Source organism: Uranotaenia lowii, chromosome 3 (genome assembly GCF_029784155.1).
Source record: "Uranotaenia lowii strain MFRU-FL chromosome 3, ASM2978415v1, whole genome shotgun sequence".
Lineage (NCBI taxonomy): Eukaryota > Metazoa > Arthropoda > Insecta > Diptera > Culicidae > Uranotaenia > Uranotaenia lowii.
The window spans coordinates 214,560,396-214,585,544 of NC_073693.1; the positions used below are offsets into that span (position 1 = coordinate 214,560,396).

Sequence of the window (25,149 nt, forward strand, 5' to 3'; positions counted from 1 at the left end):
TTTGTGTCTTTTTTGTGTCTTTTTTGTGTCTTTTTTGTGTCTTTTTTGTGTCTTTTTTGTGTCTTTTTTGTGTCTTTTTTGTGTCTTTTTTGTGTCTTTTTTGTGTCTTTTTTGTGTCTTTTTTGTGTCTTTTTTGTGTCTTTTTTGTGTCTTTTTTGTGTCTTTTTTGTGTCTTTTTAGTGTCTTTTTTGTGTCTTTTTTGTGTCTTTTTTGTGTCTTTTTTGTGTCTTTTTTGTGTCTTTTTTGTGTCTTTTTTGTGTCTTTTTTGTGTCTTTTTTGTGTCTTTTTTGTGTCTTTTTTGTGTCTTTTTTGTGTCTTTTTTGTGTCTTTTTTATGTCTTTTTTGTGTCTTTTTTGTGTCTTTTTTGTGTCTTTTTTGTGTCTTTTTTGTGTCTTTTTTGTGTCTTTTTTGTGTCTTTTTTGTGTCTTTTTTGTGTCTTTTTTGTGTCTTTTTTGTGTCTTTTTTGTGTCTTTTTTGTGTCTTTTTTGTGTCTTTTTTGTGTCTTTTTTGTGTCTTTTTTGTGTCTTTTTTGTGTCTTTTTTGTGTCTTTTTTGTGTCTTTTTTGTGTCTTTTTTGTGTCTTTTTTGTGTCTTTTTTGTGTCTTTTTTGTGTCTTTTTTGTGTCTTTTTTGTGTCTTTTTTGTGTCTTTTTTGTGTCTTTTTTGTGTCTTTTTTGTGTCTTTTTTATGTCTTTTTTGTGTCTTTTTTGTGTCTTTTTTGTGTCTTTTTTGTGTCTTTTTTGTGTCTTTTTTGTTTCTTTTTTGTGTCTTTTTTGTGTCTTTTTTGTGTCTTTTTTGTGTCTTTTTTGTGTCTTTTTTGTGTCTTTTTTGTGTCTTTTTTGTGTCTTTTTTGTGTCTTTTTTGTGTCTTTTTTGTGTCTTTTTTGTGTCTTTTTTGTGTCTTTTTTGTCTTTTTTGTCTTTTTTGTCTTTTTTGTCTTTTTTGTCTTTTTTGTCTTTTTTGTCTTTTTTATCTTTTTTGTCTTTTTTGTCTTTTTTGTCTTTTTTGTCTTTTTTGTCTTTTTTGTCTTTTTTGTCTTTTTTGTCTTTTTTGTCTTTTTTGTCTTTTTTGTCTTTTTTGTCTTTTTTGTCTTTTTTGTCTTTTTTGTCTTTTTTGTCTTTTTTGTCTTTTTTGTCTTTTTTGTCTTTTTTGTCTTTTTTGTCTTTTTTGTCTTTTTTGTCTTTTTTGTCTTTTTTGTCTTTTTTGTCTTTTTTGTCTTTTTTGTCTTTTTTGTCTTTTTTGTCTTTTTTGTCTTTTTTGTCTTTTTTGTCTTTTTTGTCTTTTTTGTCTTTTTTGTCTTTTTTGTCTTTTTTGTCTTTTTTGTCTTTTTTGTCTTTTTTGTCTTTTTTGTCTTTTTTGTCTTTTTTGTCTTTTTTGTCTTTTTTGTCTTTTTTGTCTTTTTTGTCTTTTTTGTCTTTTTTGTCTTTTTTGTCTTTTTTGTCTTTTTTGTCTTTTTTGTCTTTTTTGTCTTTTTTGTCTTTTTTGTCTTTTTTGTCTTTTTTGTCTTTTTTGTCTTTTTTGTCTTTTTTGTCTTTTTTGTCTTTTTTGTCTTTTTTGTCTTTTTTGTCTTTTTTGTCTTTTTTGTCTTTTTTGTCTTTTTTGTCTTTTTTGTCTTTTTTGTCTTTTTTGTCTTTTTTGTCTTTTTTGTCTTTTTTGTCTTTTTTGTCTTTTTTGTCTTTTTTGTCTTTTTTGTCTTTTTTGTCTTTTTTGTCTTTTTTGTCTTTTTTGTCTTTTTTGTCTTTTTTGTCTTTTTTGTCTTTTTTGTCTTTTTTGTCTTTTTTGTCTTTTTTGTCTTTTTTGTCTTTTTTGTCTTTTTTGTCTTTTTTGTCTTTTTTGTCTTTTTTGTCTTTTTTGTCTTTTTTGTCTTTTTTGTCTTTTTTGTCTTTTTTGTCTTTTTTGTCTTTTTTGTCTTTTTTGTCTTTTTTGTCTTTTTTGTCTTTTTTGTCTTTTTTGTCTTTTTTGTCTTTTTTGTCTTTTTTGTCTTTTTTGTCTTTTTTGTCTTTTTTGTCTTTTTTGTCTTTTTTGTCTTTTTTGTCTTTTTTGTCTTTTTTGTCTTTTTTGTCTTTTTTGTCTTTTTTGTCTTTTTTGTCTTTTTTGTCTTTTTTGTCTTTTTTGTCTTTTTTGTCTTTTTTGTCTTTTTTGTCTTTTTTGTCTTTTTTGTCTTTTTTGTCTTTTTTGTCTTTTTTGTCTTTTTTGTCTTTTTTGTCTTTTTTGTCTTTTTTGTCTTTTTTGTCTTTTTTGTCTTTTTTGTCTTTTTTGTCTTTTTTGTCTTTTTTGTCTTTTTTGTCTTTTTTGTCTTTTTTGTCTTTTTTGTCTTTTTTGTCTTTTTTGTCTTTTTTGTCTTTTTTGTCTTTTTTGTCTTTTTTGTCTTTTTTGTCTTTTTTGTCTTTTTTGTCTTTTTTGTCTTTTTTGTCTTTTTTGTCTTTTTTGTCTTTTTTGTCTTTTTTGTCTTTTTTGTCTTTTTTGTCTTTTTTGTCTTTTTTGTCTTTTTTGTCTTTTTTGTCTTTTTTGTCTTTTTTGTCTTTTTTGTCTTTTTTGTCTTTTTTGTCTTTTTTGTCTTTTTTGTCTTTTTTGTCTTTTTTGTCTTTTTTGTCTTTTTTGTCTTTTTTGTCTTTTTTGTCTTTTTTGTCTTTTTTGTCTTTTTTGTCTTTTTTGTCTTTTTTGTCTTTTTTGTCTTTTTTGTCTTTTTTGTCTTTTTTGTCTTTTTTGTCTTTTTTGTCTTTTTTGTCTTTTTTGTCTTTTTTGTCTTTTTTGTCTTTTTTGTCTTTTTTGTCTTTTTTGTCTTTTTTGTCTTTTTTGTCTTTTTTGTCTTTTTTGCCTTCTTTTATTTTCATTTGTTTTTCTTTTGTCTATTTTGTCTTCCTTTGTGTTTTTGTATTATGTCATTTCATATTTGAAGAATAAAGTCAATCATCACCCAAATTGTGATTGATGAGGTTGAACGCTATATTTCTTTTAAATTAAAATAAAAAACGATGCAATTACCAAGGAGGAATAATGGAATTTTTAGTTCATTAGCCTCTAGTACAACACATCGAACATGCTCCTAGTGTTGATTTATTTGGAAATCGTTATGGCTGATTGAGCTTAAACGCAAACAATTGCAAAAGTGTGAATAGAGTTACTGTCTCAAATTATATTTCCATACCAACGTTTGATTGTTGATGTTTGATGGTGCTTGATGATGATGATGAACAAATGGGACTCATTCACCATACGTTTCACCCAAATTATACGCATCCACGTATGTCGAACGTGTTCGGATCATCAAACTCTTTCCATCATCCTCCTCGTCAATGAGTGAATAAGCTATGGGGATGTTGTTTTCTTTGCTTTATGGTGAGGGAATCCGAGGAAATATTATGGGCAGGGAGCTGCAAAATATACAAGCACGTGCTTTTTCACTGAACATTTCCCAATTACCCACGGGAAACGTAAACGGATGCTGTAGCTACACAATAGTGTGGATCGATCTTGATTTGCTGACATGAGAAAAAAAAAACTAAAGCGGTGTAAACTAATTATCTTTTCGATTTAATTTCTGTATTCGACACCACAATACAGTACAAGCATTTATTTTTCAGATTGGGATTTTATGTAAACCAATATTTTTTTTCTTGATGCTTATCAAGTCCTCATATGTTTTAAAAAGGGAAAATTCTGTTTGACTAATAAATTTCCTCGGTAAATTCAAAATTGGCACACCCAGCTCTGAGGTAACATTTCGAAAAAAAAAATGGGATAAGAGGAAGAAAAACATGTGAGCACAAATGTGTACCAAACCAACGGCCAAAATCAATCGATCCCTCGAAAACGAAATGAGAAAACACTTGTAATTGTGACCAAATTGTTGATGTCGGCGAGGTGTGGGTTTTTTTTTCCTGAGAACCTTTATTTGTATCAACAACAAATCGATCGAACATCGGCAGCCTGGCAGGCAGGATTGTTTGTTCGCGTTCCTACTTTTGTTTGGAGTAAATTACGTGACTGTGTCCCCGTTTTGCTGATTTCAGGACCAGATGACGGTGATGGTTCTGGAAGGGTGTCCTGTCCAAATATGATTGCGGTTGTAATAACAGACATTTGTTCTGTAAACAGAACGCAATCCTGCCTCTGGTTTGGGCTCACAAGCAGCGGATGGAACCCGGTAGGGTAGGACAGCTCAAAGTTGACATTTTGCAGATTTCACACTTCATGAATGATCAACGGAAGCGTGGAATATCACAAACAATTTGAAGGAAAGTACCAGTTTCGGGAACAACTTCTGGATCGAGCACCTTCAATCTATTTTTACACATTCAGTATGAATCAAAGTTGATTTTCAATGAAACGGTTGTTTTTCAATTGAATTCATTTGTTATTAGTGCATATTTCATAATTAACTGTTGATTATGTCATACAGATAAGATATGAAAAAAAAATATGAGAATTGGTAATTTATTGACTATGCAAATGAAAATAATAATGAAAAATAAATTTCCGACAGAATCAACGAAAACAAATTTTTGAAGACTAAGACATACGAAGGTGCACAGCAAAAAATTTCTAAAAGTATACGCAATCTAAAACACGAGTGATCTATTTTTTCAGCAGTGTAATCCAAATAAGATGTAATTTCAAACTCTTTTCGATCTATTTTTAGTTCGTTGGTATAAAATTAATTTATATGATGATAGTTTACAAGCAGTGATCTAAAATATATTTCTGAATATAAAATTACATCATAAACAATCTAAAACATGGTAGATCAATTTTTTTTTCCGTGGCATAAGTTTTTCTACAATTACTCGAGATGGTGGTTTATTTTGCACGTAGCCAAAAATTTCTCTTTCGCAGTTGAATAGTGTGACTAAAAAGTGGTAGGTTAGATGAATTAATTTAAAAAAAAATTGAAACTAAAAATTCTCTTTCAATTGCAGGAATGATAGATTATTGCTGTTACAAATTTTTTGGTGTTAAGGAGATTCCGGTTACTACGTTCTTCTGGTAATATTCGAGGATTGACTACGATGATGAAATGCAAAACATCGCCCTGCTGCGAATCATCGGATACAACAACAATTGCGCATATTGTATCGGAAATATGAGTGAAATAAAATGTGGCGTATTTATTTATTTATTTATTTATTTATCCTTATAATTAACAAATATTTCTTATATCTACAGTAATAAATTTTTAAATTCACACCCCTGTATATTTTTACACGACGATTTATGTCATCCGATTACGTGCATTGCTTTCGATTTAAATTTACACGTTTCAAAAATTACATCCTCGAAAAAAATACATCGCAGTAGAAATTTAGTTCAAAATCGATATTCCGTTTTCGTGCATCGTTTTCGATCCAAAATTACACGATTTTTTCTTGCTACGTGTTCTTGAATTTTGAAAATCTTTTGAAATTCTCGATAGACGGAGCTAGATTTTGAACCAATTTCAGTGTAGAAATTTCTTGTGCAGATAAATCTTAAAGGAACAATGACAATGTTGTATCCAAGAACCGCCTGAGTCTCGGGTAGGGAAATTCGGGACAAGTAAATGTGTACGCGTCCACCTTGTTTGCTTGCTTACAACTCAGTGACGTTTATTCCTCTTGTAAACATCTATTATAATTAAGTTGGGTAGACCGGTTATTCACGGTTGATGCAAATCCTAACAGCTTTGCCCTACTTAACAGGATTGTGTCCTTACAAGATCTAAGGGGAGTCATAATTTTATCTTGCTCTACCTTCTCTAATCGGGCTCGTGTTTCGCTCGAACCTCGGGTCGATGGGAATTGGTGTTGGTGGTGTCGAAGGCTGAGATGTGTTAGGACCTTTATCGAGAGTTGACTGCATAGGGTGGCTGACTACTGTGCAACGGCGCTGTTTATTGAACATCTCCGTCCAAAATTCGTCGTTAATACTTCGCTTCATAAGACCTGCACTCAACTGATCTACGTGCCGCTTCCAAATTCTGCCGCCGGAATCGACAGTCTCCCACCAGCAGTACGATCTTGCTGGATACACCAAAGTGACCTGTATGTAGCTCGTCCAGGACGCGCTGTCGAAGCTTCGGTGGAATAAAGACTCGGATGCCTCTTAGTAAACACACCTTCTGGATCGAAAATTCGCTTTGATTGAGATCGAATCGGTCACCTCCGTCCCAGGGGCGGTCCTAGAGATGGCTCTTGGGGGGGGGGGGGGGGGGGGGGTGATTTTCCAAATTTTCAAAATTCGGTCAGTATAAAGGAACGTTAATATCTGGTGAAAAAACAAACATTTCAGTAAGCGAAAGGAGATGGAGGAGTACCGGAGGTTGGGGAGTGGCGGGGGGAGGGGGGGTGGATTGAATTTTGGTTTTGTTTTTTTAATTTCTTAATATATAAAATCAGCACTTATGTAATTATAAATTATGTGGAAAATACGGTTATCTAAATCAGTTTCTGAACTATGAAGCTTCTGGAACTAAATTTTATTTGATTTGCTCATGAATTTAAAGTTATCATGCAAAATATCCAATTTTTATTGTACTAAAACGAATGAAATAGTCACAAATGCAACAAAACATTATAAAAAAAGTGATTAATTCTTTCTTATTCTTCATGTAGGTACCTACACATAATTCCAAATTTTTTAAAAGATTTTGAATTATAAAAAAAATTATGAAATGAAGGGTTAGTTCTGAAAATTAATACTATTCTTAAGGGAACAGCCTCAATCATTTCCAATTGAAATAGTTAAGCTTTCAGTTTCAGAATATCAAACCTTAAGCTAAATTTGAACTTAAAATTTCAATATTGTTGTTAGATGAGCTGAAAGCAATATCGGCGACATAATTGGTGTAGATCTTGAAATCCAGTAGTTTTAGTCAAAAATCACTAAAAGATCTTCCGACTGTTCAGCATGATAAATTGCCTTGTTGCCGAAAAAATAGTCGACTGATAACGGGATAGTTTTAATTCACAAGGGAAAAATTTAAACATTTTCATTTGTTCATTATCATAAAAATATCCAAGATCGATTTTGGATCAAAATGTTTTTAAAATCCCGTATTTGACAAAATGGGGGAAAATACTAACTTCTATAATTTTTGTCTCCCAGAAGTCATGGTAAATTACTCTCAATCTTCATGGATAATGATCATTTTGCTGGAAAGTGCACAAATCTTTTCAATGAATTTTTAACTTTTATTTTCAAAACTTATACCGGAAACAAGAGCTGTTAAAAAAAAATCCAAATTGTCATTTAGTGCTCCTAAATAAGTCGAAATCAGTTTTCAAATTCATTGCACCTCGGAAAATGTGAATTTTGTTTCCTTGTGTTATAGTTTTAAATGTAGATTTTGGGTTCTGGAGATGTGTTTGAATCTCTATCGCGAACACCAATTCTTTCATATTGAAACAGCTTTAATAAATACTTTTTTGTTCCTTTTGGGCTCTAAAAAACCATAGGGAACGCAAAAGTTATAACACGTAATCTCTTCTTTTTATTTTTTGTTGCTGGAACCTTGTGTTTCAACGCATTAGGTTGAATTTAGAAATCTTGAGAAGATTTTTTAAAATTGAAACTCTTACTACGAATACTTTACATTCGATTTATGTTTGGCAGTACTTGCATTTTTTCCATGGTCATCCGTAATAGGAATGTTTCATATGATACATTTCAAACAAAACTAAATTAAATCGGATATAAAACTTAAATTTTTGTTTTTGAATTTCATAACATAGGTTATTAATTATAAGTTTATAATTAATATTAGAATGATGGAAAATTGAGGGTGAATAAACTCAAGAAAGACAATCTTTGCTGTGATTCAGAAACTGAATTTTTATTTGCAATAAGTCATAAATTTCTTGTAAACGCAAATGAAAAAAGCACTGCTTTAGATTTATAAATTAAGTTAGCATTAGACATCTGATATGACTTTATAAAGTTTAAAAATTCTCAATAAACCAGCTGTAAATAAAAAAACAAAAAGAATTTTTCAATTCAAATTTATATTTCAATTTCAGATACGTATAAGCTTTTTTATCTTTAAGTAAAGTTTTATTAGAATGAATTGTCCTGATTCTGAATTGATAATTTTCCATCGATTTAGATAAATATTTTTAAATTTAAAAACAACCTAAAACGCTTTAAACTTTATCTGAAATAAATTTCATGCGGTTTTAACACTTGTTATTGATAACGATAGAATTTGTTTAGTGAAATATTGGTGAAAAACATAAAGATAGATAAGAAAGTTAGATTTTAAGTCATACGTTTCTTAACCGCCTACTGGAAAATGCTGCTGGCGATGGAGAATTTGACTACAATTTAAATTTCTTACTTTAAAGGCAATTTATCACTTGAAACATGGTAGAACATGGTAGAAATTTCTAAAAATTAAAGAAAATTGAAAGTCACAGGGTTCCGTACGTTTATAGTTTAATGTTTTTTTTAATTGTTTTCTGCTAAATTTTAGCGAATGGAAAAGGAATTGCATATTGAAGGCAATAATTTTATGACGACAGCAGAACAAATATTTCAAGTATTTCAGTCTTTCAATCATAATCACCCCCTTATATGGCTTTTTCAAATTTGTCATTTCATTAAAATTCAAAACAAAACTGAGAATTAGGAAGCTCTGAATTTAATGCAAATACAAAATTTATTACGATTTGCTCGTGTTAATTTAGGCATATGAGGGAAATAAGTGACAATAAAAAAAGCTGTCCCTACATTTCATTAACAGCAAATACAGAATCAACTCTCTAAGTAACTCAACAAAAGTTTTTTGGTATAATTCAGTCCAGGGAATTGCAAGTTACAGCTGCTTGAGTTTGATGAACCGACTTTTTTCAATACTGAGCAATATTTGAAAATGATAAATAAACTTTTTTTTGTTGAACAAACACCCCCACGGAGTGGAAAATTTTGAAAATTCAAAAGCACATCTACTAAAAAAAGTTCCAAGTTTTTATAGAAATTCAAGTATTTGCGGGTATTTTGTAACGGTTTTTTGCCGCTTGAGGGGGGTGATCACCCCGATCACCCCCCCCATAGGACCGCGCCTGCTCCGTCCACAGTTCGTCAAAACTTCAGACTTTGTAGTTTTCACGTTAGCGTCTTCTTTGGTACACTCCGCCAATTCCTCCGCTCGATTTGATTAACTTCAACTCTTCGATTCGGTGATTGTTGTCTTCATCTTTAATCGACAGTCAAGCAAGACTTTCCGTCCGCATTGGCGTTCTCTTTCAACCAACGAAATCGAATTTCGTAATCAAACGTTTCTAGAAAATCAGCGTAGGTAATGCTGCATCCGCAAAGCACTAAGGTATTGGTAGAATTTTTTAACTCCAAATATCATCGCATACGCCTCCTTGTCGACTTGAATGTAATTCTGCTGGGATCTATTTAGAGTTTGAGATGCGCAATGGATTGGTCGTTCTCGCAATGGATTGGTGCATCTCCTTCTTGATCCATAGGAAAGTTTTTTCGCACTCGTCGTCCCAGTTGAACGTTAAGATATCTTTAAGTAAATTGTTGATCGGGTAGATTTTTGTACTCAAATTTTTCATGAACCTACCATGATAGTTTATTAGACCCACGAACGCTCTGATTCGCTCACGATTGCGGGGTCTAGGCATCTCCTGAATGGCCTCGACTTTGGTCTTCATTTTTCGTATTCCTTCTCGATCAATCACGAACCGGCAATAAACAATGCGGTCCGCAAAAAAAATGCACTTCGTCACATTCAGCCACATCCCGTGTTCGTCCAATCGTTGCAGAACCATTCTCAGTCGGTGCAGGTGCGATGGCTCTATGCGATTGCTTTATAAGAGTCTAAATATGATGATGAAATGAGTTCCTTCTGGTCGAATCCCGACCATATATCTCGTCTTAATTTGAGGAGATTCAAGATCCAAGAGTAGGTAATGGAAATTTGAAATTGTCTCGAGAACAATGTTCGATTTTTAACCAAAAACTCTAAAACTGGAGCTTTATTCTTATTCAAGAAAATCCAATGGTATTTACATCAAATGTTTTTTTTTTGTTATCTATTTCAACTCATCACAAAATTATTTTCAAAAAATTGTCTGCGTGTTTAAGTGAATGAGAAAGAAAAAGAGAAAGAGAAAAAGAAAAGAGGAGAGAAAAAAATCTGCCCTAAAACGTATATTAATCATTAATTTACGTAAAACTCAACTCAACACCAGAAAAAATGAGGAAATTGTGATTTACAGCATTAAAACCTAGAGGTAAAATACTTAGTTTTCGACAGTTTTTGCATGTTTTGTCAGAAAACCCATATTTCTATATAAATTACTAGCAGACCCGGTAAACTTCGTCTTACCGTCTTGGCGTCCATTTTCCATTGATTCTTTGCTGTTTAACTTTTTAAAAACATCAAATTTTAAGTTGTATATCATCTTGCTTTCGTGACATTTCCTAGTTTTAGTTACATTTCCCTCCTAACCGTTTATTGTCCCGTTTAATACTATCGGAATCAAACCTAAGAATTTTAACTTAATTCTACGGGTCTTAACTTAAATTATCAAAAAATAACCTTCAATAAATCTTACATGTATCTTACATGAATAATTTTTTATTCAATTTTCTTTAATTCGGAAGTTTTGAATATTGAATATTGAAAATTCTTTTTTTTTCAGCACTCAACGTAACCATCAAACTGGGCTAGCCTCGTGCAAAAAAATCCACTTTTTGTACCTTGTTGATAATATCTTTGTTTTATTTATTGAATACCATTTAGTTGATTTATTTACTCTAGTTTGCTCGAGTTCACTTTAAGGTTCTTTAAGGTTTAAATCGGAATCAAAAGTTTCTCAACAATTGTAAATTTATTGCATATGAAACTGTATGGAAATAGAATTTTGAGTATCGGGACAATTTTTGAAATATTTACCCAATATTCTACCTCATGTAGCACTTTCAGCTCCTGATTAGCTTTGGGTGGTATATTTGTTAGAACTGAAGAAATAAAAAAACATAAGAGAAGATTTTTCAAATAATGATTTTCAAGATGCTTTTTTTCACCATCCTCGCCCTTCGAAGAAGTTAGAATTAATATCCATATTTTCACCAAAATCATGTCCACTAAAAGGTTTGATGTTTTTAAATATTTATTCAAGGAAAAATTGATATTAATTTCCTTTGAATTTTAACCCATTTAATCAAGCAAGGAAAAACATATGTTTAGATTTTTTATCATTCAACCGAATAATTTTTTTTTCTTTTTTATTATAAAGGACATATGTACCAATTTAAGCCATTGTATATTGAGATTCTATATCTGAAGCATTGGGGTGTTCTGAGTTCAAAATTACCTGAGTAGTGTTGGAAGTTATCTGCGATCAAATTTAAGATTATGTGATATTTTCAAGATTCATAAGCAGATTAAAAAAAAAGATCGAAAAGAATAAATTTGTTACGGCTACGATGATTTCATGAGTTCATTCTATTTTCTGGAAATTTTCATGTAAACAAACCTCAAAACCTTAAAAAAAATTAATGTGTCTTTTTTTATTGTAATTGTACTTTTTAATAAAGAAACACCGGGGCAAGTGCAAACGGATACCATCGTGTGAAATGACGGGAGTGAATATTATTTTCACAACATTCAGGTCATAATAAAAACTTATTCAAAAAATTTTGTTCTACTATAAAAAAACGCTTCTGGAATATCAATCACAAAAATACACTTGCGCCTTAAAGTAAAGTGTCCATCTGAGCACCGCTAGAATTTATCTGTTGTTATCTCAAGAATAATTTAGCGGGAAAAGCTGTAATTATAAATGTAGAATAAATAAAAACTCCCTTTCATTTTAATTGTTTGCCAAATAAGACGTGCTATTTTCCTCCGAAAATGGTTGACCTAACTTTTCATCAAAAAAGCGGATCGAAATTCTCTTCTATGTAGCCAACATATTTAAAACAAAAACATGTAAGCGAGCAGTGAACCTGTAAACAATTATTCGGTGAATTTTTAAAAAAATTTAGTTTATTTAGTCAGCTAGTTTAAATGACAGTTCATGTGTCTGTCCATTTTCATTGGATTTTGTTGTTGTATTAACAATTTAAAGGCGTTTGATTCATCTCCAGTTAAGTTCCTTTGAAACATGTTCAAAAAATGTTTTCGATCTGTTTCTGTCGAAAACATCTTATTCATTTTTCTGTTATCGATATAAATCCAAACTTGCCTTCTAGGCGTATTGGATTATACAATTGTATGTAAAGCTTCCCACTTTCTTTTTTCAAACAACCGTTAAAAGGTCATACCATTATTTCATATGCATCAGTTCTAAATTCAAAATTTTTCAGACAATAATTGCTGCTTTAATAAACACAAAATCAAAATAGTTTTAATTTTTAAAATCGTTTATATGATTTTGATTCGATCGGCAATATATGAATTTTGGTCATATCTAGGCGTCATTCATTACCATGTGCTGTACAAATGAGCTAGGAATCAAGAAAAAAACATCTAGGCTTCATATCGCCAACACGTGCATTGCTAGTATGCTTGGTTGGAATAGGCGCCCAAATATTCCCACTAATCAGTATGCTATGCCCTGGTTACTATCCTCCAGCGACGTTTGTTCGCGACGCTTCGACCTTGGAAACGAAAAACAAACCGCCCGGCGCCCAAAAGGAAGAAAATCTCGAAAAAATTGAAGGCCATGACTTTAATTTGAATCAATTTATTACAAATTTAATGATTACAGACAATTGATGCGACTTTTTGTTGTTTTTATTCGATATAAACCGATTCGCAAGCCCACAGAATATTCTAAAAATAATTCCATTTGAATCGGTTTGGTAATTTTGGAGGAGTAGTACTACAAACACTGTTACAAGAGAATTTTATATAATAGATTGAATAAAGTTTTTCATCTAAAATATGAGAGAATCTATATCTTTACTTTATTCTCTATCTCTATCAATATAAAATCAATAGTCGCGATACAAAGATTTCAATATCTTTTTACTAGCTCGCTAATATCTAGTCTTTGACATTCAATTTTAGACTTCATGTTTACGATTTTTGATCACCGCCAGTTGTTGTGATCGTTTTTAGTTGATATTTTTCAGTGATCGTCGAGTCAAATAATAAAAATTTCTTTACGTTTCAGCCAACTGGATAAGACTCAAATTAGAATTGAAACATAAATGAAAATCTTTGTATTGCCAATTGGTCAAATTTAAGCAACTACATGCAGCAGTTTTTCCATTTTTGATGTTTTTATTTCAAAATAGATTATCTAAAAAAGGATATTTACATTCGTTTTCAATTATTGATAATTATATTTATGAAAATAAAGTGAGCATTCCAGATAGCCCGGTTTTTTTTATTTTAGCGTAGTAAAGCTCAAGACAACTAAAATTTAATATGATTTTTAATCTTTTCTTCACTTTCTTCGTTTTTATTTAAAAATTTCAATGATACCCGATATTTACTCAGATAATGTTGGATAAAACATTGGAATTTTTATTAAAAAATATTTAAGTTAATTTAAGTCAACACCAGTGAACAATCTATCTATGTATTGTATATTTATGAAACTCCTCACAGTTAATGTAAAAGTCTAAAGTTAATGAAATTTAATTACCTTGTTATTTTACATAACGTTTGTATCTTATGGAAATTAGAGATGTTTTTGTGTCTGTTCTTCTTTTAAAACTGAAAATTACTTGAAATTATCAAAATGTCAACAACGCTAGCAAATAGTTTCTTCAGCCACCGTCAAATCTGTATCATTTTTTTTTTTTTTTAATGTGAAGAACATAATTTATAATCAGAACCTAATATTTAAACGTTGCAAGATTGCGCGGTTTTATCCGGGTTTGGCCGGATATTTAATACAAAATTTGGAAACAGTCCGGTCTGGCCTGATTTCCTGGATTACATTGAAAAAGTTAGGATTTTTCTCAGAATTATTCTTATTAATTGGAAAATCTACCAAAAAAAACAAATTGTGTTGTATTTTTTTGTTCTCGCCTCAATAACAAATTTTTTTGAATAAGTTTCATAAATATAATTATGAAGTGTTTCTGTATACCTAAAATACAATTTAAAATCCGTCGATGAATTTTGGTGAAACAAATGTTTTTTATATGACAAAAAAATTTCGGTTATTGCCGGATTTTTGATCGTCAACTATGAAGTCTCATGCCCGGATTTTGCCAGGTTTTATATTAAATTGCCCGGATTTGTCTGGCCCGGAAACGTGCTGAAAAGATTCTGTCAACTTTATTCTAGATTCCTCGGATTATATCGGACGTGGCATGGATTTCTTAGCAAAGTAGACAATCAAAGCACATTACAGTCTAGCCTGGTTGCCAGAATATTGTAAACAGTAGTTCGTATTTTGCTGGATTTATTAACATAGCAAAACAGAATATTAAAACTTTACACAATATTTATTGAGCAAGCTTTATCTAAAATGATGTTTTTGGAAGTTTAAAAAACAATTTGAACAGTCCGGACTTGTTAAAAAAAAAATTGAAAATTTGAGGAGGCGCTCCGAGCCGGGTGGTCTGGAGAAATTGCCCCCTTCCCCGCTTAATCTGGTCTTGAATTTAGCTTAAATTACTAAAAATTTATATATGATCTGGGCACTTGATTTTTATTTTAAGCAACATATCAAAAATATTGTTTGTTATATGTATGCTGAAATATTGTACCTCGCGTAATTTTTTATCCCATCGATAGAACTTTTCAAAAAATTCAGACATGTTATTTTTATAGCTCTACAATCACTTTGCAAGTTTCTGAGAAATTGTAGTTTTAATGGTAAAAGCTCTAAAAGTATGATTTTCGTAGAATTACTGTATCTTAAGCCACATAAACTTTAAAAAGCTCAAATAATAGTGTAAAAGTTGATCTATCTTACGCAGATAATTTAATCAAAACATATAATAAGAGTAGAAAGTTATGGAATTTCAAAGTCGAAGTGACAGTGAGCGTGCTTTCAATTTCTATACAATTATGAACGGTACTATATATCTAGACAAAAATAAAGAAAATTTAAAATGTATAATTCTGTAATTTTGTAAATAGCGGTAACTAATCTCTATGGACTTAATATCTTAAGAAATACTTTGGAAAGATTGTAATATATGTAGAAAACAAGCTTTTGACAAACTTTATCTTTTCCATCATGATTGAACATTGTTATTTAATTTTTTTTATCATATTAAATCATACTGTAGCTTCTTTATTTGGTTACATTTTCTTATGTGAGAGACAAGTGTCATAAACCTTTCGGGATTCCTAGCCTTCGAAACAGTTTGTAGAAATAACCTAAAAGTATACAAAATAAATTTTACATTGATCGTTTCTTTTTTTTTTTTTTTTGAAAATTTCAAACTCACCAAGAACTTTTCCTAATGTAAACCAATCGAATTGGGTGCTGAAATCTGTTATCAGAACTGGCGGTGGAGGAATTCTCGAAGGCCAATATATCTTGCTCACTTAGTTCTGGCAAAGGCTGATCTTTCACTACGGAAATATTTCCATTTTTCAGCGTTGGCACAAAAATCGAAGAGGTATTGTAGCTTCCGCACTGTAAAAGATTTTTCCAAATTACAGGCTGACAGTCGAAGTCTTCTCTAGTTGAGGATGGTGCTGAGCCTCCGTTGAGGTAATAATTAATTCGATCTATTCTAGATGGCTGTTTCTGATCCCAGAAAAGTCTTTTCCCAGCTACACTTGTAAGTTCTGTACATGCTGCAGTGCAGTAGATTTGATCTGTTTCGACCATTAGGGCTGCATCTTGATCGACGCAATATTCCGGTAGAATTTCATCGAATGTTTTGGTCCAACTCGTAAGTGGGTTATGCTTTTTAAGCTTAATTTTGTTGGACAGGAAAAGGTACCTCAGGTGATAATTGAACTCTGTTGCTAGATTGAATATATCTTCATTTGGGTTGATATTTTTGCTGGCTTTACCAAGGTACTGTCCACCTACAACTTTAAGGTTTAACTCTTTTGAAATCCTTAGGAGCTGACGGGATTGCAGGTCACAACAGGTTAACAAGTCTTTTGGTTCAGGTACAATTGTTTTCGAAAATTGTAGAATGATTCTGAAAAAAATGTTCGAAATTTTAATCTTATTTATGAAAAAACAGGTCTTGACAAATAGAACATCAGCAAAGAACATAACATCAACCTTTGTATCTTCAGATCATTATCATGCATAATAAATTACCTTGCCTCTGGAAAGTGCTCTTGCACCATGCGTAGTTCATCAACACTGGTACAGATAATCTTGATTCGTTGCCGCCTTGCGAAGCTCAACAGCGACAGGTTATTCACATCTCGGAGAAAAATCCACCGAGGATCGGCACCGATTTCCAGTAACTTCAGAGCATCCCACTTGGTCGTACAGACAAATCCACATCCCAGCAGAACTGCAATTCCCAGAATACGTATGTCTTCGTAGGGATGAACCGTGTAGATCGGCCGAACTTTGGGCATACACCGAACCCACTCCAGATGCCGTTTGATGACATTGTCCAGCTCGATAAGCAGCAGCGAATTTTCCCGAGGAATTTCGTGCCCAACTTGCTCAATCAGCTCACTCAATGGCACGTTATCGTCCACGATCTCCAGGCGGCACCTCAGAACATTCAGTATGTCCATTTTACAGCGAAGAAGAACTCCGACTAAACATCGCCAATCGCTAAACCAGTTTGACCGAAGAGTGTCGTAGCAGTAGAGCAGCCAATCCGATGAACCCAGATTCGATTCGCCAATGAGGGAGGAATCAAGATTTGCCGGACCTGCCAGCGCGTCTAGACATCCTCACTTACTATGGACCTAACGACTGATGAGCGCGGTTTGATAAGATTGTCGACCGGACGACGAGAGTGTGGGATTCGAGAAACAATTTTGTTTTTTTTTCTGAATGGTGTGAATCGATTGCAGCAGTACTATTTTGAAATAGATAACAATTAGACTTGACGGACTCCGAAGGGTGAACACTTACCTGGCCAGATAGCGCGCACTTTGGTCCAATTAAAATCACATTGTGAAAATTTACAAAGTACCTACAAATGTAGCTATAATGATGGAACGAATTATCATTCATTACAGGCTTGTACACTCATAGAAGAGGTTACAAAAATCCAATGTCTATTTAGCAAATCTATGTGCCGAAAGAGCACTAAAAAGTATACTGTGCCTCATAAGCAGAATAATGCATGACCACTACATTCAAGCAAAACAGGAAAAACATTTTATGGGATTTTCATCCTATTGGAAAATTCATCCCACAAAAAAAATATCGTGAGCATAGAACTTACTGCAACATGCCAGTCGGATATCTCACCCAGAGCACCATCTCAGTCGATAACCAAACGAAAATATATTGTCATAGTCCTTCTGCCATCGCCGATTACCAGGAAAAATCACTGCATTGGCCGTCTACCGTTTGACAGTGTTTAAAGTCGCCACTTTCTCTTTTCCTTCAACTTGAAATTCAAATTAAGAGGCCGATTGGTTTTAAACAAAATTTATTATAGAGTGTTTTCTTCTCGATTAATTGCAAAATCACGACCCAGAACCAGGGAAATATTCGGGTTTATACCGGGTAGTATTATACTTTTCACTTTTCAATCATTATTATTGAAATTTCCGTTGGTTTTTTAATTCTATATGCTTTTCCCTCCATTTTTTTGAAAAAAAAAATCAATAAAAAAACTGTAGTTGCCTTTATTGAACCAATCGATAGTACCGAGTTTCTTTATGGAATTTCCATTCTTATTTCTGTCTTAGACTTAAAATTCGAATTGAAACAATTTCAACTAATTTAACCCAAATTTTATCCTCTACTGAAATAAATATCTTGAATTCAGCATTCAATTTTCCAAATGATCGTTCTAAAATTATAATAAAACTAGCTGACCCAGTGTGCTTCGCTACCCCTTATTTAAATTAAATTTTAATAAAATAAATTTCAACATTATTCTAAAGAGACTTCCTAGAATGTCTTGAGTTTTAACGTAACTTAAATGTTTGAGAGTTGAATGAGCCAAAATAGGAGAGATCATCAATACAATAAATAATCCCTTTAAATTTGGAAAAAAAAATCCCATTTTTAAAGTGGCAAGAATTTTGTAAATTCGGGCAACTTTGCACACAATCAAACTTTATGAAAACGCGAAGAAATGGATTTTTATTAATATCACGGATTTATTTTACCAAGAGCAAGTTCACTGGTGTTGGGAAAAAGTGGTAGAAATTTTTACATTTTGAAAATTCTACCTTGCAAAAATGTTTTCAAGCTCTTTGAGCGTTGCATTCTTCAATTTTCTGTTTCTATTTCAGCCGTATGTGATACAAATTGTTGAGGATTCAGGGGGTAGCTTACCGGGTTCAATTAGATCGGAGGCTTTACCATTTGCTGCTTCCGCAGCAATCAACAGCAACAGCAGCGGGTGCACCTCGGGTCGATCAATCGATTAGCGCTGATGGTTGGTTGGCTCGCAGCTTTTCCACTGCCGACGGGTCAGGAGGAAGGTATTTGTTGCACCCTTTTTAATCCGCAGTACAACACACAGCACAAATCTGTTTCGGGTTTCGGATGTGCTTAAAAATAACACCGAATAGACGACCGATTGAACAAATTAAAACACCACTTTATTAACTTCTACAAACTCGACCGACGGAACAAACAACGAGTAGTACGGAGCTGATGTTGCCGCTACGAGATTTATTTTCAACTGGTTTATGCTGACTTGTTGTTGTTGCATCAGCTGGTTGGTGAGTTACCGTTTCAAAACAGTTCATCCGGTAACTCACTGCTATGCTATTTCTTATACTAGGATGGTTCATTTTTTACATTTTACAATAAATAGAAAATAATTATAGAAATTTTACACATAACAATTAATTAATTTAAGGTTGCAAATATTGTTACTTTTCGTTTCGGTATTAGGTTTGGTAACAAACATTCCGGCCACCTTGAAATGGCACGGACATTTCAACATAAATTTCGGTGACATTGGGGAGCCTTCATCTGTTTCCTTTATCTTCGGCTGCGTGGACCAACGAGACGCATCATGGCACCAGGGGAGCAGGAGGAGCGATTGGTACTGGGCGGTACGGACACCATCTGGAGCTTTGCTTTCTGGAACAAAGAGGAACCCAGTAGACCAACAAACATAAAATAAAATGATTGGAACCGCAATCACCTGGTGCTAATGGTTTTCATACAGGAGCTAACTTAGAGTGTAGCTCTACTCATATAAGCTGCGACCACCGACTACTGCTATCAATAAGCCAGTGCTAGGAATCCGATGGGAGGAGATGTCCACCACACGAAGCCGGAAATGATGAAGTGCGACCACACTTGGAGCGTTGATTTCTGCGGAGCAAGAAGGAACCCAGTAGCCCAACAAACAAAATAAGGGGGTATTGGAATTGCAATCACCTGATTTTCAAAATTGATATACAGGAGCTAACTTAGAGTGTAGCTCTACTCATTCAGGCTGCAATCTGCGACTACTGGATCTGGGAGGTCCGCAATATACAGGCGGAGACGACGACAAGTGGTTCTGGGAAGCAAAAGGGAACCAAGTAGACCAACAAACAACCTTTAAAAATATTGGAACCGCAATCACCTGATCCATGAAATTTCGTACAGGAGCTGTCTTAGAGTGCAGCTCTACTCATTGGTTGTTTTCAGGAACTGCGGTGACCGGTTCTCCAACGGGCTGCTCATCAGCTGGATTGGGTTCGGGTTGTTCTGGTACGGGTAACAGAGCAAGTTTGTTGACACACCTGGAAACGACATCTCGCTTCGCAGTGCGTAAGGTGACCACTCGTACGACGCCGTCTTTCCCAGGATGAACGGCTGTGATGATCCCTAGTGGCCATTGGGCTGGCGGAAGCAGATCGTCTTGGATGATCACCATTTGGTTGGGCTGGATTACAGTTGATGGTCTACGGTGCTTGGTGGCTCGGGCTTGAAGCTGCTGCAGATATTCTGGGTACCATCTACGCCAGATTCGTTGGAACCGTTTCTGCGTGAGCTTCCAATGCGACAGTTGATTGTCCGGAACAGTTGCGACGTCTTCTTCGGGTGGAGATCGCAGGCTTTCACCGACAAGTAAATGTCCAGGTGTCAGGGCTTCTAACTCGTCGGATTCGGTTGGCATCGGAATCAAGGGTCTGGAGTTCAGACACATCTCCACCTCGGCTAGTAACGTCGTCATGTCTTCGTAGGAAATGTTGGAGTGGCCTATTTCTCTCAATAGATGGTGCTTCGCTGATTTCACTGCTGCTTCCCATAGACCTCCGAAATGGGGCGATCGAGGTGGTATGAAATGCCACGCAACTCCAGATTCTGCACACCAATCCAGGATGTTCTTGCGTCCTCCGTGTTCGGTTTTCAGCATCTGGTAAATTCTGTGCAACTCGTTGTTTGCACCTCGGAACGCAGTGCCATTGTCGCTGTGGATCTCGTGGGGAAAGTTTCGGCGGGCAGAAAATCGGCGAAGAGCAGCGATGAAGGCCGGCGTGGAGAGATCAGACACCAACTCGATGTGAACGGCACGTGTGGTAAAGCAAACGAAGATGCAAACGTATGCCTTCGTTGGGCCTCGGTTACGGACGAGAGACTTGATGTAAACTGGTCCGCAATAGTCCACACCAGAAACGGCAAACGGTCTTCGGGGCGCAACACGGGACGTAGGCAAATCTGCGATACTTTGCTGGATCATCTTTGGTCTGCATCGGAAACATTTGTGGCACTCATGGAATGTGCGGCGCACTAGATTGCGTCCACCAATGATCCAGTACTTTTGACGGATCGTGGCGAGCATTAGTTGTGGGCCGGCGTGAAGTAAATTCCCATGATAATACTTCGCCAACAGTTTTGAAAGTGGGTGTTTCGCGAGCAGAACAATTTGATGCTTCGTAGCTTCTGGAACGATTGCATTGGCCAGAACTCCTCTAATCCGAATGACTCCATCCGAATCCAGTTTTGTGCGAATGTACTTCAACTGCGATGAAGATGGAAGGCGGCCGGTCGATGCTAGGGTGGCTAACTCCTCAGGAAAACTCTGTTTCTGGGCAAGACGACAAAGTGTCAAATCTGCTTCATGCAGATCGGCGGTGGTAAGCGCTTGGAATGGGTCCATTTTTGTCTTCCGTGCAGCAGCTTTCAACAAGCGGAAGTATCGCATGCAGTGAGCGATGGAGCGCCTAAGTTTTTGGTAACTGGAGTACATTCCAAAGATACGATCTGCAAACTCGTCATCCTTCACGACAGCTGGAAGCGCAGCAACTGGAACTCTCATCTCACTCGTCGAACTGGTTTGGCAGGCTGACAACTCGGTTCGTGGCCACTGCGAAGGCGGTAACTGGAGCCATGGAGAACCAGTCCACCAAAGCGGATGATTGACGAGCTCAGGCGGACTTATTCCACGGGACAGAACATCGGCTGGATTCGATTCTCCGCGAACATGCATCCACAAATCTACATCGGTCGAATTCTGGATCTTAGACACTCGGTTGGCCACAAATGTCTTCCAGCGATTGGGCGGTGATTGTAGCCACTGAAGAACCGTCGAGGAATCAGTCCAGAAGAACATTTCGGCAGGCAACTTGAGAGCACGGTTGACCTTCTCCGATAGGCTGACAGACAGAACGGCTCCACAAAGTTCCAAACGGGCAATGCTATGGTGGCTCTTCAGCGGGGCGACCTTCGACTTCGATGTCAGCAATACGACACGGACGACTCCATCACATTCCGACCGAATGTAGCAGCAGCTGCCGTAGGCCTTCTCCGACGCGTCCGAAAAGAAATGCAACTGAAAGCATGTGGCATTGGCGGAAGACACGTATCGAGGAACTTGGATCGTGGCGATGGTATCCAGCGTGCTATGGAACTCCTTCCAATCGGCCTGGTACGACGCTGGTAGTGGGCGATCCCACTCGAAAGATTCTCCGTTCTCTGTTCGAAGTCCCCACAAACGCTGCATGAACAGTTTGGCGACGGTTATAATCGGTCCAACCAAACCAAGTGGATCGAAAATCTGGGCGATGTACGACATAATCTTGCGCTTTGTGAGTACTGGAGCTGGCAGGGGCAATTGGACTCGAAATCGTAGTACGTCAGACCTTGTTTCCCAAACAAGTCCGAGCGTAGAGACAGCCTGATCGTCCTGCAGGCTGTGGATTTCGGATACGGCTAAATCTTCTCGAGGAATACCACGAAGCGCTTCAGGAACATTGGATGCCCATTTCTTGAGTGGTAAACCGGCAGAAGCAGCTAGAGCGGATGCTTCTCGGCGGAGTTGAACAGCGGATTCGACATCTTCGGCACCAGTCAAACAATCGTCAACGTAGAAGTCGTTCTTAAAAGCTGGGGCGGCAACAGGAAAACGACTGATTTCATCCTCAGCGAGGCGTTGTAAAGCGCGGGTGGCCAAAAATGGTGCTGAAGCGAAACCGTACGTAACAGTCTGCAGCTCAAATGTTGCGAGAGGCTCTTCGGGACCTTGGCGCCAGAGAATTCGTTGGTACGTACAGTCGTCCAGGTGCAGTTGTATTTGGCGATACATCTTTTCAATGTCGGCTACGAGTGCGATTGGGTGGGTTCGGAAGCGCATAATGATCGACAGTAGATCGTCCTGGATAGTAGGTCCCACCAACTGCATATCGTTGATGGAGTAGCCGGTTGATGTCTTGCACGAAGCGTCAAAAACAACACGGACCTTGGTGCTTGTGCTTGACTCCTTGAAGACTGGATGATGTGGTAGATAGCAGTGGGGGACAGAGTCGTCTACTGGATCAGTCAACTTGATCATGTGGCCCAAACGTTCGTAGTCGGCCATGAAACAAACGTAGGCTTCTCGAGTGGCAGGATCTCGCTTAAGTCTCCTCTCTAGACTTTGGAAGCGGCGCTCGGCGATGGATCTTGATTCACCAACACGTACCAGGGGGTCACTAGTGAGTGGCAATCTAACTACGAAACGACCGGACGAATCGCGAGTGGTGGTAGCACTGAACACTTCTTCACACTTTATTTCTTCAGCTGACAGAGCTTGGGACGGCAACAGAGATTCGAGTTCCCAGAACCTTTCGATGGATTGTTCTAGGTCTCGATCGATGGTCGTAAGATGGCATAACCGGGGTGTTACGGAGGAATTTATCGGAGCCGATCCGGATACAGCCCATCCAAAAACAGTCTCCACTAAAGTCGGCATCTCATTGCCGAGGGAAATCTTGCTGCCGCCGTGAAGTTCATGGTACACTTCTCCGCCAACGATGAGGTCAATGTCCGCAGGAATGAAAAAATGTGGATCAGCCAGGTCAACGTCGGGAATTTTCCAAGCAGCAACATCAATTCTCACTGTCGGTAGGCAAACTGTTGGCCTTTTGAGGATAAGGAAATCTAGCTTCGTGGCGTACTTTGTTACGGTTGAGCGAATCTTCGCTGTTAACTGGCGCTTGATCTGCTTGGATGATTCACCAATCCCTGAAACAGCAATGTCAACGGTAGAACGGCGGAGATCGAGAGTGTTGGCCAACTTCTTCGTCATGAAGCTGCACATGCTAGCGGAATCAAGCAGCGCCCGCGCCGGAATTTCCTTCCCCGTACTGTCAACCACCAAAAGCATCACCGTTTCTAACAAAACTGTACTGTTCGTTGCCTGAACAGTCATACAAACTTGTTGGCTCGAAGTAGATGGTTGCGGATCTGAATCTGGAGGAGCGGTGCTACGTTGTGGAGCTGGGAGTGGTGGATTCGACAAAAGCGAAGTTGGTTTCGGAACCGAATTGAAGTTGGTGGTCTTGATCGCATCATGGAGGAGAGAATGATGCTTTCCATTGCAGAAACGACAAGTGTGTCTGGAGGAACAGGATCGTGATAAATGGCCGGAATTGAAACAATTCCAACACAAACGATGGGATGTGACAACTTGCCGTCGGTTGTAGGGAGAGAAACTTGCGAATTTCCTACAGCGAAATAGATGGTGTCGTTCCGAACAAACTACACACACGGGTAAATCGGGTTTTGGATCAGACGCAACAGGATTGGCCACTAATCGGAACGCCTTCTTCGGTTGGGATCCCGTCATCCTCGCTGGAATAGTTTGCAGGTTGCGCTGTTCTTCTGAGACGATGGTCTTCAGCATCATCGCTCGAGAATACAGGAAATCGATCAACTCTTGGTAAGTGATGTCTCTCAGGTCGCTTGTTTTTTCCTCCCAGGCTCGAAGTGTCGTAGGATCCAGCTTGTAGCACAGTAGGTTCACTAGCGGAGTATCCCAGTAACCTACCGGCTCACCCAGTTTAGCCATGGCCTTCACATGGCGGTCAAAATCATCAGTCAACGTATGAAGATCCTTTGAAGACTCTTTCCTTAAAGGCTGGATGTCGTACATTGCCCTGAAGAGCTGTCGTTTCAGGTACCGCTGGTTATCATACCGCTTCATCAACGCGTCCCAAGTTATAAGATAGTTGTCAGCCTCAACGTTCACGGACTCGAAAGGTTTCTTGGCTTCCCGAATACGAAAATATTGTAACAAAACAGTTCCTGTAGTAGTTATAAAACGTTAAGAAACAGTGTAAAAAAACGTTTAGAAAATGATATCTGAAACCATAAAAAACATTGCACTTATCTTGAATTCCAAAACGACGGTCTGTTGAATATGGCGTTAAGTTATGTTACTGTTTAAAACTGTTAAAACCTCTATATGGACGAACTGTATTACAAATAGTATGAATAACGTCCAGAAAACGCTCTTGCAAAACGTATTTAGACAACCAAACTGTTAATATAACAGTTATCCGAAGAGTAATCTTTTATCTAAACAGTAACAGTAATAGCTATCGAACGATTCAAAATAACGTATTTTCCAACGTTATCCAGAACGGTATACGTCAATGGCGGTCTCACACACACATAGATGGGATTTTCGGATGTTTGATATCAATTCAATTTTTTCTCATTATCTTTATTGAACTTGGTTAACACTTACATACGGTTGTCGGTGAGAAATTTAAACGGATTGATATCCCATAATTTGATTCTTGCAGGAAGATCCTACCCGGCCATGGGCATAGGGTATGGATTCGCGTAGCTCCAGCGCTATGGAATGCCGGGAAGCCATCGTCACCCGGGTTATGAATGAGTGAGGAAGCTGGAATCAATT

The 25,149-nt window shown here is 36.3% G+C and overlaps 2 protein-coding genes across 2 annotated transcripts; both read right to left on the bottom strand.

The window, feature by feature from the left end:
- Positions 1–14,885: 14,885 nt before the first annotated feature.
- LOC129754796 (antizyme inhibitor 1-like) lies at positions 14,886–16,829 on the bottom strand. Its single transcript, XM_055751039.1, has 3 exons — positions 16,191–16,829; positions 15,355–16,065; positions 14,886–15,283 (listed from the first exon to the last, which is right to left on the bottom strand). The coding sequence occupies exons 1-3, from the start codon at positions 16,622–16,624 to the stop codon at positions 15,172–15,174; spliced, it is 1,257 nt and encodes a 418-aa protein (XP_055607014.1). The 5' UTR covers positions 16,625–16,829; the 3' UTR covers positions 14,886–15,171.
- A 2,824-nt stretch (positions 16,830–19,653) lies between these two features.
- LOC129753070 (uncharacterized) lies at positions 19,654–24,378 on the bottom strand. Its single transcript, XM_055748869.1, has one exon. The coding sequence runs from the start codon at positions 24,376–24,378 to the stop codon at positions 19,654–19,656; it is 4,725 nt and encodes a 1,574-aa protein (XP_055604844.1).
- Between the last annotated feature and the right edge of the window lie 771 nt (positions 24,379–25,149).